Source organism: Drosophila subobscura, chromosome U (assembly GCF_008121235.1).
Source record: "Drosophila subobscura isolate 14011-0131.10 chromosome U, UCBerk_Dsub_1.0, whole genome shotgun sequence".
Taxonomy (NCBI): domain Eukaryota; kingdom Metazoa; phylum Arthropoda; class Insecta; order Diptera; family Drosophilidae; genus Drosophila; species Drosophila subobscura.
The window spans coordinates 4,171,102-4,191,928 of record NC_048534.1 but is presented as its reverse complement, the minus strand read 5'-3'; the positions used below and the strand labels follow the sequence as shown (position 1 = coordinate 4,191,928).

General features: G+C 45.5%; 1 protein-coding gene across 2 annotated transcripts in view; it reads left to right on the top strand.

Annotated features, from left to right (window-relative positions):
- Window positions 1-20,827, top strand: part of LOC117901268 (trissin receptor) — a 51,906-nt gene that overhangs the window by 24,583 nt on the left and 6,496 nt on the right. For both annotated transcript variants that reach the window (XM_034811962.1, XM_034811963.1), the window contains exons 3-7: window positions 9,946-10,606; window positions 16,156-16,300; window positions 19,197-19,356; window positions 20,099-20,299; window positions 20,388-20,789. In XM_034811962.1, the coding sequence (XP_034667853.1) occupies window positions 9,958-10,606; window positions 16,156-16,300; window positions 19,197-19,356; window positions 20,099-20,299; window positions 20,388-20,789 (1,557 nt within the window). In that variant the 5' untranslated portion in view covers window positions 9,946-9,957. The remainder of the gene's footprint in view (window positions 1-9,945; window positions 10,607-16,155; window positions 16,301-19,196; window positions 19,357-20,098; window positions 20,300-20,387; window positions 20,790-20,827) is intronic.

The window sequence follows — 20,827 nt, the reverse complement described above, 5'->3', positions numbered from 1 at the left end:
TTTTGGGCAAAGGATGTTTGCTTTTAAAAGCATCAGTTGCCAGGGAAAAAACGCATCATTAAATGTGGTGTAAGGTAGTCTTTTTCATAGGCTGAGGTAAGCTCAGCCTCTCCAGGGCCACCTTACAAAGAAATTTGTATAGTGCCGGGACCCGAGATTGCGGAATGGGGACGCCGTGTGTGGAGGGGTGGGATTATGGGCGAAAAGGGAACCTGATCGGTGGTTAGCGGAGGCGCCTTCTGGCAGTGTAGCCGCCCCTGTCCGCTCCGGATCGAGTGCCCCTGGTAGTACCTAGGCAGCACCCGTCTCGGAGGCAGGCACGCGCCGTTTGAGAGCCCGCGGTCTGGCGCGGTAGTGACCTGCGACCAGCCCAGCGGAGCCCCCAACGGTGGGCGACCACACTTAACGTCTTGCACTTGCACTTTGAGGGAGGGGAAGAGGGTGTTAAATTTACATTAATTTATTCCACGAACACATTGTTAAGTTTCATTTGCATTTATTTAACTCCTGATTTGTTGGTTCTTTGCCCTGTGCTTAAATACCCTATATTCCTGCCTACTCGCACCAAACTAAGTCTTAAAAGGGATACAGCACGCAGCCTCGCTCACCCGCTCCGCTAGATGTTTCTTTTCCTTGGTTGCTCCTCGGGCGCCTTCTCCTCCTGCGATCCTTGTTCTTTGGTCCCAGTGGGGTGTGTCCCACGTGTTTCCAGCACTGCCCACTGACTTGGGGACTTCTCACATTGCTGAACTGCTCCGCTTGCTGGTCAAAAACTAACTCCTCGAGGCGGGCTCCGCGTGGCGATCGCGAGCCCTTAGCTGCGGTCCCTTGTCCGGGCTGCGCTGCCGCTGCTGCCGTCGCTGCCCACGCCCGGGGCTTTCGTGCTGTTGGCCGCTCTCGGGCTGCTGCCGGCGCCCTTGCTCTCTCGCTCTCTGGGCTGGGGTTCGCTTCTGCTGCTGGCTCACGTCGTCGCTTTGTTCTGCTGCTGGCTCGAGTCGCCGTTCTCTTTTCGTTCTGCTGCTCTGCTGCTGGCTCTCGGCGCTGATCTCGGGCTCTGCTGTCCTCTTTTCTATGCTGTTCTCTTTGCTCTGCTGTTCTCTTTTCGGCTCGCGCCGTTGTTCTCCGCTCTGCTTCCAGCTATTTCTCCTCCGCTCGGCTTACAGTTATTTCTACTCTGCTCTGCTCTCCGATCTGCTTCCAGCTACCGTGGGCCTTGAACTTAAATTATGACTTCAAAAATGTACCCTTACAATGTAATTTTCTACTAAAACCCTAACAGTATGAATGCTCCAGAATGCTCAATACTAACAACTATAACTACTTACATACTACAAAAATGTGAGTCGTCACACCCCCCCCTTTCTTCCCGGGTGATAACAGATGATGACGCCGCCGGCCGGGCGATCGTGGCCCTGAAGACGCTTTTTGGCAACGTCATAGCGAAGCGTCGTCGCCAGTTTCCTTGCTGTTGGTTGGTGCGATGTTGAAAACTTTGAAATATCCTAACGTAATACTACTAACAATGTTATAAAGTGTCTTATACTAATCCGCTTTGTGAGCGGCCCCAAATTTACTTGCTAGTCCTTGCTGGTTGTCGGTGTTGCGGTCGAGCGGGTGCTCGCCGTCTTCGTTGTCCTGTTGTTCCTCGTCGTCGTGTTTCTGGTAGGCTTTCAGGTCGGCTACCCCGGCGGTGCGCCGTTACCCAGTCTCCGTGTGGCGAATTCTGGCTATGTTGGGTGAAATGAACTTGGTTACCTTATACGCTCCCGTCGTTGGCTTTCGTCAGTCCGTGTTGCTTTGCTAGCACCAAGGTGGTCTCCACTCACGACGTCGTAGGTTGTAAGGGCGGCCCTGTTCCGCCGATGCTCGCTGTGTCTTATCCCTCGCCGTCTGGAAAATCTCGCATAGCTGCTTCAACCGGGTTTCGGGATCGGTAGCGGCTATTCCTGGTCCTGGCATGACTTCGTCGTACCATGCTCTTGTCAGTCTCGGCTTTGCACTTGCTCCTGCTAAAGTCACGTCTGCCATGCTGGCCAGTATCCCAAGTCGAACTGGTTCCACCTCGGTCTTCTGGTCCTCCGGTCTGATGCGAAACGGGTTCCTCTGGGTAGCTCTCGGTCGTGCAAGGCCAAGAACGCCTCCCCAAGTCCTGTCTCGTTCTGTTGTCGACAATGATCCGACGGCTACCTCGCGGTTGCAGGTGCCGGGGTCATCTCGAATCCTCGATGTCACTGCTGATGGGACGACCGCCTCGCGGATGCAGGCGTCGTCCTGGTTTGTCCTTGTTGTTTCTGCTGATGGGACGACCACCTCGCGGATGCAGGCGTCGTCCTTGGTTTTCTTTGTCGTCTCTGCTGATGTGACGATCGCCTCGCGGATGCAGGCGTCGTCCTTGCTTGTCCTCGTCGTCGATGATGACCCGCCGGCCACCTCGCGGTTGCAGGTGCCGGGATCATCTTGCTTCCTTGTCCTCCCTGGTCGTGTGACGACCGCCTCGCCGATGCAGGCGTCGTCCTTGCTTGTCCTCGTCTTCGTTGTCAATGATGACCCGCCGGCCACCTCGCGGTTGCAGGTGCCTGGGTCATCCTGAATCCTTGCCTTCCCTGGTCGTGTGACGACCGCCTCGCGGATGCAGGCGTCGTCCTTGCTTGTCCTCGTCGTCGATGATGACCCGCCGGCCACCTCGCGGTTGCAGGTGCCGGGATCATCTTGCTTCCTTGTCCTCCCTGGTCGTGTGACGACCGCCTCGCGGATGCAGGCGTCGTCCTTGCTTGTCCTCGTCGTCGATGATGACCCGCCGGCCACCTCGCGGTTGCAGGTGCCGGGATCATCTTGCTTCCTTGTCCTCCCTGGTCGTGTGACGACCGCCTCGCGGATGCAGGCGTCGTCCTTGCTTGTCCTCGTCGTCGATGATGACCCGCCGGCCACCTCGCGGTTGCAGGTGCCGGGATCATCTTGCTTCCTTGTCCTCCCTGGTCGTGTGACGACCGCCTCGCGGATGCAGGCGTCGTCCTGTCTGGTCCTCGTATTCACTATTGATGTGACGACCGCCTCGCGGATGCAGGCGTCGTCGTTGCTTGTCCTTCCTGGTGATGTGACGACCGCCTCGCGGATGCAGGCGTCGTCCTGTGTTGTCCTTGTATTCACTGCTAATGTGCCGACCTCCTCGCGGATGCAGGAGTCGTCCTGTCTGGTCCTCGTATTCACTGTTGATGTGACGACCGCCTCGCGGATGCAGGCGTCGTCCTGTCTGGTCTTTGTTGGCGCAAACCCTTGCTGCGCCGCACGCTGAGCGACAGCGCTTCCTCTTGGATTGCTCTGGAAACTCCGCCGGGCCCCCGTGTCCAGCGTAGCTACCATCGCCTCGGCCCCGATGCTTTTCTCGGAGACCAGCCGGCCATACCGCGGACGGATGACACCCGCTAGCCCCAGGACTCGCTCGTCTGCCCTCTCATCTGTCCTGGATTTGATGAGGGGCACTGGGCGTTTCCCGTCTCCTTGGCCTGGCAGCAGTCGATGGTCCTCAATCCTCGGCGACCACAGTTCCAGCAGAATAGTATCCGAGTTTCACGGCATTCCCTGGCAAAGTGTCCAAGTACCCCGCAGTTGCGGCACGCATTACGCGTGTCCACTGGTTGCTCGCGGCTGGGATTGCGTATCGTACCTTGATCGTTTCCCTCTTTAGGAAATGCTGTGGCATTCGAAGTCGTCCACTGTGCGCCGGTTCCACGCTTTGACACCGCTGCTGATCCTGTACTGTTTCTGCCCTGACGTTGATGCTCGCGTTCCCGGGTGACCTCAAAGTCGATCACCAGCTGTGTTAGCTGTTTGAACGTGCGGAAGTCCATGCGTCTCACGTACAACTGGTACTCTGGCAGCAGATTCTCGTACACCCGCTCCAGTTCCTGAGCTTCCGAATAACCAGCGCGATTCATCATAAGGCGAATGTCCACTAGATACTGCTTGTATCCCTCGTTCTCCCTCTGGTATCGCATCCTGATCTCGTCCTCCAGTCTCTGGAAGTACCGCGGGGGTAGGAAGAAATCCAAAAATTCCCTGCGAAACACGTTCCATGGCTCTCCCTGTAGATGACTCGTGCGGAACCAGTCCTCGGCAGTACCTGTTAAAAGTTCCGGTACTCCTTGGGCCAAACTTCGGGTGTCGACTCGGTGTGATACGGCTCGTTCCTCCAAACGCTCGATGAATCGCAAGGGATCGCTGGCGCCGTCAAAAGTGACTCCCCAGCGTTGCATGCGCTCCACTCCCCGAGTTCCAGAGACGTCGCGTTGATTTGTTAGCATCGCCCTCTCGCTTGCTCGTGTCACGCGCTGTTGCTGTCCGGGCACCGGTATGCTTAGGTAATGCATACCCGGTCTGGTTGGTTCTTCTTGGGGGACTTCCTTCGTTTGGGTTCCATGTCCACTCGTAGTAGGCGAAAGGCTCCGAGATCGCTGCTGTGTTTCTGGCTTGGTGTCGGGAGTCCGTGCTCGTCCAAAGGTGTCTTCAAGTTCTTCTAGGCGGGCCTGGATGGTAGCCGAGTGTCCCCCACGACTCACAAAGGCAGACATGCGGCCTCGGAGTTCCTCCACGGTGCCTTCTCGTTCGAGTCCGAATTCCTTGGCGAATGCCTCCAGCTCCGCCTTGCGCCGGTACGAGATCCATCCTACTCCTACCATGCTGCTATATGGAGTCTGCTTCCGTGTCCTGGTTCCTGTGCCTTGATTTCTGTGTCGCTTGTGTCCTAGTTGTATTCCAGTTGTGTCCTGTGCAATGCCTGTTCAATGTATCCTCAGTGTTATCCTGTGCGATGTCCTTGTTGCTAGTATCCTTGCTGTGTCCTAGTGTTATCCTGTGCGATGTCTTTGTTGCTAGTATCCTGTGCGATGTCCTGGTTGTATACCCTGGTGAATCTTTCTTTTTCTCACTTGGCCAAACATTTTATGATTAGAAGCGATGTGCACTGTTCAATGACTCTGGGTCGACTGTCCTCTTTTAGGCTCTGAACGATCGTGACCGAGAGTTCACGAGCGCTGCATGGCCCGCCTCTCTCTCTTCTGACCTTCGTAGATGCGATAACCCACAAAATAACCTCTTTCCTGTTCAAATTCTCTGCTCCTCGTGGCTCCAAAATGTGTACTCTGTATGCTCTGTGGACCCTGAAAACCTCGTGTGTGCTTATTCCCGCATGCCTCTCACTGGACCGTATAAGTGCCTTGAAAACTGGGCATTTTCCCGAACAGCGTGTAAACCGGAAACAAACAAAACCTTGACCAATGCTTTTCCAACTGTTCACGTGTGTTTTTGGCTGCCCCAGTGTCCATAAAACTGTGCAATTTGCAAACGTGCCGAAACGCGTGCAAAATAAATCCCTGACCAATGACTTTAAAACTGTGCATGTGTGTTCTTGGGTGCTACAGTATCCGTGAAACTGTGCCCACGTGAAGATGTTTGCGAAATGCACTCGTGTGCCTGCAGACCGGCCTATGTTAAGGGAAACCAAAATTTCAAATACTAATGAAACGCAACCCCCCCCCTTCTGTGTGCAAATGCGCGGTGCTTGTAAACGGTACCTATGTATGCCTGAGCCAGCGCGTGTCGCTGCGTCGTAAACAACAGCAGAAAACCTAACGGCGCTATGAGCGCGCGTATATAAGTACAGTTGTATGTACATACATAAGCGCACCGCGCGGCCACGCTATGCTGACGCCCTGTCGGATAACGGCTTACTGCCGTTATCCGCGTACCCAAGCAGAATTCCCCCTACTGAACTTCCCCCTGAAATACCCTAACCTCTCCTCACTCTAGCTCTACACTATTTCAGCGCCCCCGTCCGAAAAATCTAGCGATGAAAATGCTAACAATCCCGGAGTCCCTGCTCGGGCGCCATCTGTAAGGTAGTCTTTTTCATAGGCTGAGGTAAGCTCAGCCTCTCCAGGGCCACCTTACAAAGAAATTTGTATAGTGCCGGGACCCGAGATTGCGGAATGGGGACGCCGTGTGTGGAGGGGTGGGATTATGGGCGAAAAGGGAACCTGATCGGTGGTTAGCGGAGGCGCCTTCTGGCAGTGTAGCCGCCCCTGTCCGCTCCGGATCGAGTGCCCCTGGTAGTACCTAGGCAGCACCCGTCTCGGAGGCAGGCACGCGCCGTTTGAGAGCCCGCGGTCTGGCGCGGTAGTGACCTGCGACCAGCCCAGCGGAGCCCCCAACGGTGGGCGACCACACTTACCGTCTTGCACTTGCACTTTGAGGGAGGGGAAGAGGGTGTTAAATTTACATTAATTTATTCCACGAACACATTGTTAAGTTTCATTTGCATTTATTTAACTCCTGATTGTTGGTTCTTTGCCCTGTGCTTAAATATCCTATATTCCTGCCTACTCGCACCAAACTAAGTCTTAAAAAGGGATACAGCACGCAGCCTCGCTCACCCGCTCCGCTAGATGTTTCTTTTTCCTTGGTTGCTCCTCGGGCGCCTTCTCCTCCTGCGATCCTTGTTCTTTGGTCCCAGTGGGGGGTGTGTCCCACGTGTTTCCAGCACTGCCCACTGACTTGGGGACTTCTCACATTGCTGAACTGCTCCGCTTGCTGGTCAAAAACTAACTCCTCGAGGCGGGCTCCGCGTGGCGATCGCGAGCCCTTAGCTGCGGTCCCTTGTCCGGGCTGCGCTGCCGCTGCTGCCGTCGCTGCCCACGCCCGGGGCTTTCGTGCTGTTGGCCGCTCTCGGGCTGCTGCCGGCGCCCTTGCTCTCTCGCTCTCTGGGCTGGGGTTCGCTTCTGCTGCTGGCTCACGTCGTCGCTTTGTTCTGCTGCTGGCTCGAGTCGCCGTTCTCTTTTCGTTCTGCTGCTCTGCTGCTGGCTCTCGGCGCTGATCTCGGGCTCTGCTGTCCTCTTTTCTATGCTGTTCTCTTTGCTCTGCTGTTCTCTTTTCGGCTCGCGCCGTTGTTCTCCGCTCTGCTTCCAGCTATTTCTCCTCCGCTCGGCTTACAGTTATTTCTACTCTGCTCTGCTCTCCGATCTGCTTCCAGCTACCGTGGGCCTTGAACTTAAATTATGACTTCAAAAATGTACCCTTACAATGTAATTTTCTACTAAAACCCTAACAGTATGAATGCTCCAGAATGCTCAATACTAACAACTATAACTACTTACATACTACAAAAATGTGAGTCGTCACAGTGGAAAATGGCAGACACAGCTTGCACATTCTTGGATGCTGCAATAACAGATTGCTATCAAAAAAGGAGCAGGAATTGTGGTCTGTCGGATATGCTGAAGGCTAAGGCAGGCCGCATGTACTTAAAGTTCTTTAACATAAAACTAAATTTAAATTAGTGGATTTAAATTTTATAACGATTTTTCGCTTGAAGCTATCGATATGTTGTGTGGGTTAATCGATGTGTTCATGCGCGAAGCAAAACAAATGCCAAACAAACAAATGAAAGCAACCCAATAGAGCCAATAGCCAAATTTAAGCCATTAACCATACAGTATGCTGTATGTTTAGTGCTGCTGATAAGAAGATAATGAAGCATTGTTTAAAAATAAATTATGCTTGTATAATTATGCTGAACTCAAATATAGACAATCTTCGGGTTCCGCAGAGAAATCCTCCCAGGAACGTCAAGTATGGCTGAGAAGGCGCCGCTGATATCGTCTCTCGTGCTCCGCTGGTTATTTCCATACTGGGCGTGAATGCAATCCTCAAAGTGCTTGGTTTGGGCAATCTCTGTATGCTGCTAGAAGTTTAATATTTTAATCAAACATCTGCAGGTGGCGACGGTTAAAGCCACTGCCTGTTTGCCTCAAGTTCGTGAACCAACACACTGGAAGGTGGACTATGTAGGTGCATGCTAAAGCATGTCGCAAGCCACTCTACATGGTTGACATTGGGCTGACAGTGTGTTGTGGCATGGCAGCTATACGGAGTGCCGGCAAACATTGACGAACTCGACATACAAAATGTTTATTAGATGGCCCTGTTAAGATACCGGAGGAAATAGTGTCGGAAGCCATACAGTTAGCATAGGCAGGGAGTATGAGCCTTTAAGTACAACATTTCAATGAGGAAAGGTTATCTCTCTCTCTCTCGGTCAAATTTGCTGGCTTTGCCGCTGACAAACTTTCCAGTTATTGAGTTCTGCTCAACCAATATTCCTCCCAGATGCACTCTTTCGAAGCCAATTCAAAGGATGAGTTCCCCAGCGGGCCCCTCATTATTTATAATTTGAGGCAATTAAGTACACCCCTTAACTACTGTTCTCTGCAGTTTGACCCACATCGCGGTAGCTTTTGCAAAGGCTGCCTCCTGTGCCTCACGCCTTTGTGCTCTGAAGGGTTCCGTTCCCTTTGGTTGGTCTTTGTTTTGGCTTTTGGTGTTTGTTTCATCCTGATTGCGGCTCTTAATGGCTCATTGAGTGAACTTTGTCTGGCGTTTATGTTTGTTTTAGTAAGGGGAAGCTCACTTATTGGATTACTTTTTGCTGTGGATGCTAGACAATTAGTGTTCTGTCGGGTGATATTCCGTAAGACAAGTGGAACATCCAATATAATTTATTTGTTCCTATCAATACTCTTATACTTATACTTATACTCTTACTTCTATTGTTAAACACTTGTCCCATTTTATAAGTATTTTGTGCCCTTTTTATTGTTTAGCAACCTGAGCCTTTCAGGGCCACTCGAATGTTTGTTATGAGCAAACATGACTTTATACCTATTTCCCTTCGCTTGTGAAACTGTCGGCACTCGTTCACTTTATCTATCCGACAGTTTTGGGCGCATTTCACTGTGAATTGTTGGCTGGTGTTTCCCCCTGCCATGAATAATATTTGCCATCCAGCAACTAGCTATACATAGTACATATTTGTGCACAAACGGTTTGTTTATAATATGTGTGTGGGGAGAGAGACATGATGACGATTCAGCAGTGTTAATTACTTGATAGTCGTTTTGTTTTCGAGTGTGTTTAGTGCGAATCTCTATTAATTAGAGCACGTACCAGAGAGAGAGTATAGAGAGTAGAGTACACATAGAAAGTAGAGTAGAGTGGGGCAATTTGGAGAGTGGCAGCTTGTGTGAGATAAGGAATGCACTTGCGTAATTAGCTACAAACCGTAGTTGGTGCCTGGCAAAATATGTTCTAAAAAGCCCAACAAAATAAGAGAGAAGAGAATGCGCGTGGCCAATGGCAAATCATAATTTCCTTTTTAGGACACGATGCGTGCTTGTGGTGAGTGTTTGTGTCTACAAATGTTTTAATTATGCTCAATATTAATGCTTAATTAAAAAGTCGACAAATACACAGACACAAATGGAGTGGGAGGAGCAGCAGCAGCAAACGGAGCAACAGAGACACAGACAAAAGACAGAGCTAAAGCGACACAGTCACGGCACAAATGTGGCAGAAGAGAAAAAAATCAGTTGACAGGCCATGTTTAATTGCCCCTCGAGTGTATACACATGGAGTGGGTGGTCGTGCGGGCGTGATGTGAAACATCAGAGACGTGACTTTGCAGTTAACGAAGTGAAGCTGTCACTTGTTACCCATAGGTCAAAGGTCGTAGGTGTGGTCGAACACCATGTAGCAGCGAACCATAATTAGTAGAACATTAAACTTAACTCAATAGCACACAACAGAAGTAGCAATTAAAAGATGAAAATTAAGTATTTCAACACAAAGTTGTAAAGTCTCTGTATCTTAGTCGTAATTGTTGGCAGAAACAAGCCCTAACAATCTCTTAAATTTATTTTCTACATATGTACATATGTATATATAATCGATCGTGAAAGCTACAAACACTTTTTAATCACATTGCAAGGCTCGTATTGATTCTCTTCTCTGATGGTTTGAATTCATTTGTTTGCCCAGAAACACATAATTAGAGCCAATCATCTGCCTTTCCATAGAACCAACAACTGACAATAGACTTGTTCTTTATACTTGCAGCTATAGCCCATTATGAGCGGAGGCTTCGGTTCTGGCCGAGTGCATAAACTGCTGCTGGCTGGAGCACAGGAGGAACAACATAAACAGAGACGACAAAGAGGGAGGACAAACATATCAGCAGCTTACGATGATAGCAACGATAATAATGATCGCGAGGAGGAGGAGCAGCATAATCAAAAGAGGAGCAGAAGCAGCAGCAGAAACAGAATCAACAGCCAAAGCTCAGCGAGTTGTGGCATTTCCGCTCGACAGAATCCGGAACTGAGGCGACAACCCACCCAGCGACAACGACACAACCAGCTCCTCCGGCCGACCAGAAATTCTCGCTCATCATTTCCGTGGCTCTTGGTTGGGCTGCTGTTGCTGCTCGGGCAGGCAATGGCCACACTGGCATCATCAACATCTGCCAATGACACGACGGCCAGTACGGGCCTGTCATTCCACAGCAGCAATGCCAGCGATTATGCGCTGCTCTTTGGCGACTTAACAACAACAACGACAGCTCTGATGCCAGCACTGGGCGGTGGTCCTGGTGCTGCCATCGATGTAATCGAGGATGAGGAAGATGCCGCCAATGCCAGTGAATATATCTTTGATCGCACCGATGTGCGCATCATATTTATCACCCTCTATACCATTGTCTTTTGCTGCTGCTTTTTCGGTGAGTACTAAATTAAAGATCCCTTTTTCCGATACGTAAAGGGGAAGTACACACATAAATAAGACCTGTAAGCAGTTGTAAGTGCAATTCTGCACGTCTGTAGACTTTGTCTCATTTTGATTTGCTGCTGAAATCTCTGGGTGTCCTTTTATTAGTATTTCATTCATTTGATTCGCCCTCTGTCCTGTGAATGTTCTGGACAAAGCATGAATGAAAGTAAATGGCAAAGGCACAGGCAAAGTGCCTGCCACAAGCCGTTTTGTGGTGTCCCATAGGCAGCATCCCATTGCCCCGTGCCACATTCTGGCTGCGTGCTAATGTCCATTGAGGCCCGTTGTAAATTTTACTGCTGACTCGCCAATTACTCAAAGCCCAGCATTTGGTTGGGTTTGGTTTTATTTTGTGTGGTTGTAGGGTGTTTTTTTCTGCTTTTTTAGGGTATTTCATACCCGGTACTCAAAGAGTAAATAGGGTATATTGTTTTTAGGTCGGAGCTTTACGACCTTATAAAATATATCCAATACTGATCAACATCAACATAATACATATGTATGTATGTTCATATATGTATGTATACTGACTGAGTACCGGGTATAAAAGTTAAGGCGCGTACGAAGTGTCTCACAACGTTCCTCCTTGCTTTTGCTGCTTTTTGTAGGGTTTTTTGCTGGTTTTATTATTTTAAGGGCATATGTATTTTAGTCGTGTTACATGACTACACATTAGAGAGAAACTCTGTCACATAGAAACCCACCGAATAAGCTGAATAAATGATTCACCAGGTGCCTGGCTGCCATTACAGTGGGTGTAAAAATGTAAGCAATATTTGGTAAGTTCGTTGGAGGATTTTTGTAGGTTGTGTCATACGAAATTAATGTGGCTCGGACCATTTACACATACCGCGTGGGACGCATTGTACAAGCACTTAATTGATGGCACTCATTAATGAATTAGTTATGTGTTTTTGCTTGCTTAATTGCACAATCATAAATATCGAATGTCCACCCCTTAATGTCACATTGCACTATAAGGATATATCTCAACTAAAACATCAAACTGGTCTGGAAGCTGGAAACAATTGCAATGTGTTTCGGGGGACAACAGTTTCTCGGGGCAACAGTTTTTCGGGGGTTTTATTAACCGCGCACACAGGTACACTGAATGGCAAAGCAAACACGTGTATTCGCCATGCCAAATGGCGACAAATGGCTTCTACAAATGGCCGTCGTGGACGGCAGAGTGGATTGCAGAGACAATTGAAAAATGTAAGCACTTATTTGCAGCTACGACATGGGTGATGATCGGGGTGAGGTGCAGGGACAGAGGTCCAGCAAACTTACAACGCTGGGCCATAAAATTAGCATGTTGCAGTCACGTTCCAAGTTGATGTTTGCTGATTGTTGCTTTACCCCTCCAGTACGCGTAGAGTATAAAAGATATTTGACATATGGAATAGTGTTTGTATTAGGCATAAGCAGAAGTCTCGAATATAATTAAACTACTTCAAGTGGTTTTTGTGCTTACAAAATTGTTGACATTCCCATTAAAAACGTTGACCACACTTCTTATATCCAAAAGGATTGTATTTTTGATACTTCCTCATTTCAGATGGTAGTGTATCCTAAAGGCTTAATATTGCGCCACTTGAGTCACCAAAAATTGTTGTTTTGCTGTTGCTGCTCCTGTGACAAGCCACTTTATTGCCCTTTTGGCTGCTTGCGTGTGTGTGTGTGAGGGGTTTGGTGCACGAGTACTGCTCCATTAATTGCTGTTCCCCTGAGCCTCATTTGGGGTCTAACCCTGCGGACATTTATCACCTAAACCCTGAACTGTGTGCTTAATTTTGTGGTCCAGTGTTTAGCTGGAAGCAGGCTTTGGCAAACAGCCAGAAGTCGTAGCACTTAAAGTTACTTTCGCTGACAAAATATTGTTATTATTTTAACAATTATTTTGGACATAGATAGCCCCTTACAGCCGCTGCTTCCTTTCTCCTTCAATTGAAACAAATTTAATAACACGGACGAATATATATACATTTAAAAAAGAGACGAGGGAACTTTTGTCCAACATGTTGTATCGTATGTACGACAGGCAGCAAACAAGGCACCACTGCCCCACTGCACCAGCTCCATCCCCAACCACAGCTGCAGCTTCAGTCTGTATTCTCCCTTCTGTACCCTCTTCAAACCTTGCTATCGTATTTCATGGCACGCCTTGAAGTGTTGCTCGTTTTCGGTATTTTTTGGCACATCTCTCGCTGGGGTTTTGTTTCGTTCGTTCTCTGTTCCTTTACACCGCCAGTGCCAGTGCCCCGCCATTCTGCCTATCGAGAGTAATTAAAAAACTTTCACTCGACATTTGTTTGTCATGTGAGGCTGGCTGCCACCCAGAATAAAATGCTGCTTCTGGCCAATTGCTTAAAATTTTTAGGTTCAACTACAACAGAAACCAGGGGCAAATATGTACATACATATGTATGTATGTACATACATACATATGTATAGAAAACACATTAAAAATGCTCTGTTCTAGATTTATTGATTGAGCCATCGTAGTAAAAATTTCAATTTGTATGTGCTGAACATACAGCTGTAAAAAAAATAATAGCACCACCAGCACAAGCATTTTTTAAATAGTTGCCCAACTCCCATTTTTAACTTTAAGGAAACTTTAAGCACATTTTTAGAAAGGTAAGACTCTTCCAAATCTGTGAACAAAAACCTTACTTTTTCTTAAGGTTTTTAAGTTATTTAAGAAAATGTAGTGAAAATTATAAAATAGGGCGAAAAAAAAAATAGCTCCACTTTTAAAAAATGAATTTAAAATTTAAAAAACGACCAACAAGTAACGAATTTCTTAGTTAACCCTTTTGATCTATTAAAACCAAATCTATATTAATCATTCAAGATTTAGTTCAGTGTCCTTTTTGGCAATAACAGAAGCGCAGCCTCTTGGCATGGAATCCTCTAAGTCCAGGCATAGCTTTTGGAGAGCTTTGGACCAGGATTCTTAAATTTGTTCTCAAAGTGATCTGGCAGCGGTTGGCTTGAACGCAGCAACTGCCTTCTGGACGTCGGACCACAGATTTTCGATGGGTTTTATGTCAGGCGCCTGTGCAGGCCAACACGTTCTGTGTTGGCCCCGAACCGTTCCTTTGCTTTCATGCTTGGGTTATTTACCGGTTGAAAGACCCATACTAGTGGCATTTCATATTCTGAAAACGGTAGCATTACAGCAGGGCTCGGCACGGCCCTATCCCATGGGTGCGGGACAAGGCGCTGCTGCTGCGCTGCTGCTACGCTGCCCTCACGTACAATTGGTACGTTACAGTGATTCGTACCAATACCAATGTTCCGTTTTGCGTGCGTCTTCACACACAAACGCAAAAACGGCTCGTTAATTGTATGGGTGCCGAGCCCTGCATTACAGTCTCCATGATATCCACGCACACGTGCTGATCCTTGATGGTTTTTATTCAATATATTGAACCTACTCCATAGTAAGAGAAGCAGGCCCATACCATTACTTTAAACCTTTTATTCTTAATGGTTTTCTTTGGTGTACTGGTGTTCCTTGGACGTCTTAAGTATTATCGAGGTCACTATTCAGTAAATAAAACAGTTTAAGTCGCTTTTAATCATTTTATTGAAGCTTTCTACCAATTGACCACATTTTTTGAAAGTCCGCATTACAGGGCTTTCCAAGTCTCATTGTAATGATTATTATTAGCTTTTATGATAGAAACAATGAAATATTTGTCAAAACTGATAAATGCGTGGCTTCTACAAAGTCAATTCCGCGAAATTACGGAGATTCACTAAAAAATAGGGCTAATGGTGCTATTAAATATACTAAACTATATATATAATAAAAGTATAAATTTCAAAAAATATCAACAGTAATTAAATTTTTTTTTGTCAGGAACAAAATGTGTTGTACTGGTGCTATTATTTTTTTCGCAACTGTATGGCCGAAAAATATCTTTATCTATGATAGGATGATGGTTTAATGGAGGTACAAATCATTGTAGCAACGTTAGTACCATTCATTTTTAGTGCCACAATAGATTCTCTAAAAAATACAAACTGGAAGTATAACATTGAAGATCCTTATGATAATGCTAAAGTACCCTACAAATATTAAAACTTTTAATATTTGCTAAATAAAATTATAGCTGGAAAATAAAAAACTTATAGCTTGCAGAGTAAAAATCTGTAGCTTTCTCCGCTTCTGCTATAAATTCTGTGTCAAAGATTTAAATTATTTCTCTGCCTTATATGCATCTCCATTGTAAGTTAGATTAATTTTGTAGCCGACTCAAAATATGGAATGCAATTAGGGCCCGCAAAAAATTCAACAAACAGCATAACATATGCGAGAGACTCCACCGTTCTGTGTGTGTGCAACTGTAATAATTTATTTAGCATACAAATTTTTTTTGGCTGTGTGCTCTCTGCTTCTAGTGCTTCTTGCATGCATAATGAGATTTAAAACCGTGAATCGGTGAGGCAGAAAATGCATTTTATTTATGCAAATTATGTTGTAACAGCCAATCCAGAAACAAGATATACCACGAATTTGAGCTTTAAAGTGCACCTTTGAACCGCAGCCACCATTAATGGCTCACGGGCAAGCCGCAATTCTTGGCCAACAATGCATTTGGCGTAGCGATGCATTATATATTTTATCTTAATTGCCATTTGGTTTTGCGGCTTATCCCAGGTCATGGGGATTGAGGTTTCCTTTGATATGTGCCTTGTGCCTCAGGTACTGCGCGTATGTTCTGAAATTAATCAGATAATGCAACTAATTTTAGTAAATTCTATGTGCAAAGTGACAGGAAATCTTTATTAACATTTTTTCTATTCATATATATACTTTATTTTATTTATTTTATAAAATACAAAAGCTAATTTCATCACTGGTTGGGCTATAAAACTGTTCCAAAAACGTACCTTACACATTTAAACATGTCAAAACAGCAATCCACTTACACCCAGTCTGGGAAAGTCCTTATTAAATTATGGCCAAAGCTGAAACGAATTTGGATAGATGCCCCGGACATGGACATGTAGAGCCAAACCCTAATTAAAATAAACTTTCAACGCTACATTAAATCTAAACCCAGAGACAGAGTCGGTACCAGGGGAATTTGATATTGTCACACACAGAAGGGGAAGGGAGTGCCATGCAAAGCGCACACTGAGTGCAAAAAGTTATTGCTCCCAGTGCAGTTGAGAAAAGTTTAGGCCCCAGACCAGTCCCTGCTCAGACCGGAGGACCCATGTCGCCATTTGGGCTGCCAGCGGGCATGTCACTTGCACAAGCATATTTTTGTTAACAAGTCTTTAAAAGCTCCCAATTGGTTTTTTGGTCTTGTGTCGCTCGACTTGTGGCGCTGACATGCGGGCAGGTTAAGGCATAAGAAATGAAATACCAATATTTTATTATATTTTATTTGTATTCCATTTTTTCATTTCCTGCCGCAGCTCGATTGGACGAGTAATCGCTATATTTTGTATATTTGATATTTTTGTTTATCTTTCTAGGTAATCTACTGGTCATTCTGGTGGTCACACTGTCGCGACGTCTACGCTCCATTACCAACTTCTTTTTGGCCAATCTGGCATTTGCAGACTTTTGCGTGGGCCTGTTCTGTGTGATGCAGAATCTTTCCATCTATCTTATCGAGAGGTGAGTGATGAAACGAGCTTCTCTTGGGAGCAATTATATGTATCATTTTAAGCATGTTTTCTCCACGCTATTCGGTTTTTTTCTCCCGCTTTTTCATCTTCTAACTGTTTGGTAACATTATACACATGGAATTTCGTGGTTTACTCTTTTCCATGACCTACTCTTCTAGTTCCTGTAAGGGCATTCTGTAGTTTCCCTATGCAACTCTTAGGTTCACCCTGCAATTTATTATTCAGTGGCTGTCACTGTCTGACGTGTGCAGCTGTCGTGGGGTATTGTGGCGAGGCACCTGAAAGTATGCGACACACACAAAGTTTCACTCTCAACTGTGAAACATTTTAACAGCCAACACACCACACACTAAAGTAGAAACAAATGTGCAACACAACACAAACAGGCGACACTTTTCGTTACGTGTGTACTTTGTCCCCTTGTCCATTGCGCTGCATGCCTCATCCTCAGCGCCTCATCCTCATTCCATGAGACCATGATTATTTGCATAGCTTTTTCTTACTTGCACATGCTGCAACGTGTGGCGCTAACGTAATGCTAACGAAAAGAATGTACGCTTTAACGTCAGATTATTACAATTGTTATTATTAAATGTTGTTCTCTTTTTTTACTTTAATTTTGTGCGTCTACAGATTTAAATGCTTTGGGTTTAAGGTTTCTGTTTGCACTTATTCCATCTATATTAAGTGCTCCACTTACGTATATTATTGGCCTTTTCCCTACGTTACCTCGGCATCAATATAGCATTTGTTTTTTACTAAAATCTATTGCACAATGTGGATGTGATACAAATTTGCATAGCTCAATGGCACCATTAATAAACTGCCCAATTGAAGCACGGAAACTCACCAATTATCAGTAGAAAAATAATGAACCCATGACTAAGCAAAGTACTTCGATGGCAGAGTAAAAATGCCAACAGAGAGATTATTTTTAGCGACATTTATATGCATTTTTATGTCGGAATAGGTAATTAAATTATAGCTGAAAAATTAGCATTTGTCCTGCCTTAATATCGTTTCCTCGCACAGACTTCTTTGATCTTTTTCACACATTTAACTACAGAGATTTCTGTTTTCTAAAATCCAATTGGGAAATCAATTGTTAAGCTAAAAGATCAACGCATTTGCATAAATGAAAGTACTTATAGTGCAGAAAGAAAAGTGTTCTGTGTATATATTTCTTCTGTAAATTTCCCCTGTGAAAATAGATTTTATTTCACTTCGCTCATGCTCAGTTTGATTTAGTTGGTTTTAGTTTCTTTTTGCATTTCACGGTCACTTGGCTGCTGCCAGGCAAACAAATACACAGCCGAAACTGCAAGTCAAGCCGAACAAAAAATATATAATATAATGCCAATTATTCTGAGCACATTTCTCATTTGCATTGCAATTCGAGTGGAAATTGTTGTGGAAATGTTTTTGCCTTTAATTGTTGTTTTTGGTTTATAAAATAAACATTAGTTGGCTATAATCTCGTGATGATTGAAATTGCGAGTAATAAAGAAATTTATTTACTGCAACAACTATTTGGCATTTAAATTATTAATATAAAGGGTGTGTTGGCCGAGAGTTCCATTAAGAATTTGCGGGGAAAAGTGTGTACCCAAATATTTCTTCTGCCGATTGTCAGGGCATTCCCCGACACTGAAGCTTGAATTTTTATTGGAAAAATATTCCTCGACCCTCCAGTTTCCATTTTACTAGACCCTCTATTTCAAGTGGCATTCCATTCAAAAATTATATTAATAAACTATACTTTTATTGTGGTGCTCTGCCGATTCTGAATCCGCCAACTTGCATTCATACAAATGGCCAAAACAGTTATTTATTAAATGCATATTTGCTCATCCCCCACACTGCCTCTATTTCTGAATGTGTTTAAGTTGTCGGAAATTTTTGGTTTAGCATATTTTCAATTTCATTTATTAGCTGTGTGGCAGCGCTAAGAGCTTTTCGTCCTAATTCCGAGAAACTCGTGGAGTGTCTGTCAAACACACAATTATCATATTAAAAGCTAAATTATTTAGCTGACCAATACTCGTATGTGTTTGGCATAATTTCATCAAAATTATGTGCACAAGTTCATGACGACCCTAACAACAAGCAATATAAAAAACCATATGCAAAGTGGCAAAGATTTTGGGGCATAAATTATGTAAATAAAAAGATTGTCTAGTCTGTAAAGTATATACCCTTATGGTCTTATGGCTCTCAATTAGGGGACTGTATGTACTTCTGTGGAAAAGCAACTCATGTAGACATTTTATTGCCAGGCAACACACATTTTTGAGAGCCACCAAAAATTATGAGGCGACAAATGCCATTCGATTCACCTGGCAGCAGGTCGGCAGGGCTTTGGCAATCATTTTTATTTTTAATACGGCGAAAGCGCACCGCAATCAAACCACGAAAGCAACACAACCCACTTTTCAACTTGTCCCACAAATAGAATTACGTGCTAATCCCCTAAAAATACAATGAAACCCACCATTCACATTTAATGTAATTTTAGCCATGGAATAATACGCGTATAAAAAGAAAAAGAGAGAGTCAAGGAAAAAGAAAGAAAAGAGCGAACGGAAAATGTATTTTTTTTTTTTGGCACGTAAAATACTAACGACACCTTTAATGTCGCATTAGTTTCGTGGGCGTGTCCATAAAATTTGATGTCACAGCGTGCCACAGAAAGTTTCCGAAGGGCCGCCTTTAAGAGGAGCTACTTTGGAGGGGGAAAAGAGAGCTACCTTGGAGGGAAAAAGGAGCTTAATGGGCAGGAACATGGAGCTAATGGAGATGATACTTTCTCAGGAAAAAAACCACCAATTGCTGGCCATAAATAATTATATTCAGCTTATATAATTACTTATATTGTGTCTTTACAGCTGGGTCTTTGGTGAGTTCCTGTGCCGCATGTACCAGTTTGTGCACTCGCTCAGCTACACGGCATCGATATTCATACTTGTCGTCATCTGCATGGAACGCTACTTTGCCATTGTGCATCCCATAACCTGCAAGCAGATCCTGACTGCGGCACGTCTAAGGGTGAGTTATAGTTTGATCCAAAAGCTAGACAACAATGGGAGAGAAAGTAAGCGATTGCTGGCACGATACTACAAAGTTCGTGGCACGTCAATGAACATTTAATGGGAGGGCCACTCCATCATTGATGGGCAAAGGTAGAGCAAAAAATAAATATCCCGTCTATTTTTACGCGCTTTTGCTACTTAATCTATCAGCCATATAGTGCCATGCGGAGAACCTTTTAATTTGTAGACATTATTCAAACTTTTCTTCATCAATTTTTGTCGACCATTTTGCCACAACTTTTGGGTAACTCATTTTGACCTCAATTTGCAAGCTTATGAAACTTATTAAAGTGAACGAAAAACCCCAACCAAAAAAGGCACCAAACACCAGCCAACAATTATGCGAACAAAGAGTCCCAAAAGGCTTAATAAGCCAGCGGCAAAAACTTTATGGCTGACAAAAAGTTTTACCCCAGAAGCCACCCAGAGCCATAGAAAGTGTGGGAACCTCTTTTGCGAGGGGCTGGGCGTGGTCTACCACACATTTATAGGCAAATGAAACAATTAGGCAAACTAAAAATGCGTTTTTTTAATGGTGATGGCCGCTAATTAAACAACAATGGACTTTGGACATGGAAAAAGACAACCAAATGGCAGGCGTCCAGCCATGCAAATTTGGTGTGTGTGTTAAACAAGTTGCCAGAAGCAAAAGAATGTGAATTTGTATGTAAATGTTTTGTTTTTTTGTCTTCTTGTAGATGGTCATTGTCACTGTTTGGATCACATCGGCGGTCTACTCAACGCCCAAGTTTGTCTTTAGCAAGACCATTAAGAATGTGCACACACAGGATGGGCAGGAGGAGGAGATTTGTGTACTGGATCGCGAGATGTTCAACTCGAAATTGCTGGACATGATTAATTTTGTTCTGCTGTATGTGATGCCGCTGCTAGTGATGACGGTCAGTGGTCCTAACATTAATTTTAATTCTTAACTTGATTGTTTTTTTGATGTAATAATCCAAAATCGTCTCTGCCTCGTTCTCTCAGGTGTTGTACAGCAAAATTGCCATTGCCTTGTGGCGCAGCTCTCGCGGATTGACACCACATGTGGTCCAGCAGCAGCATCATCCCGCTGCTGCTGGTCAGGACAATAGCATGGGCATGCACAATAGCATGTACCATCATAATCATCATCCGCCGCATCATCACATCCACGCGCATCATCATCATCAGCTGCCAGCATCCGCATCGTCAGCGTCAGCGATAGGTTCAGGAGCGGCAACAGCAGTGGGCGCTGTCGGAGTGGGTGTGGCAGTGGGCATGGGCATGGGATTGGGCGGCGGTGGTGGTGGAGCGTCACTTGCTTCCGGCAGCAGCAGCACCACTTCCTTGTCACGTAAACAGAGCAGTAAATATGAGAAGCGCGGCGTCAGCATCACCGAGAGCCAGGTGAGTTTTTCTTCTCGCTCTTTTATCATCATCGCAGC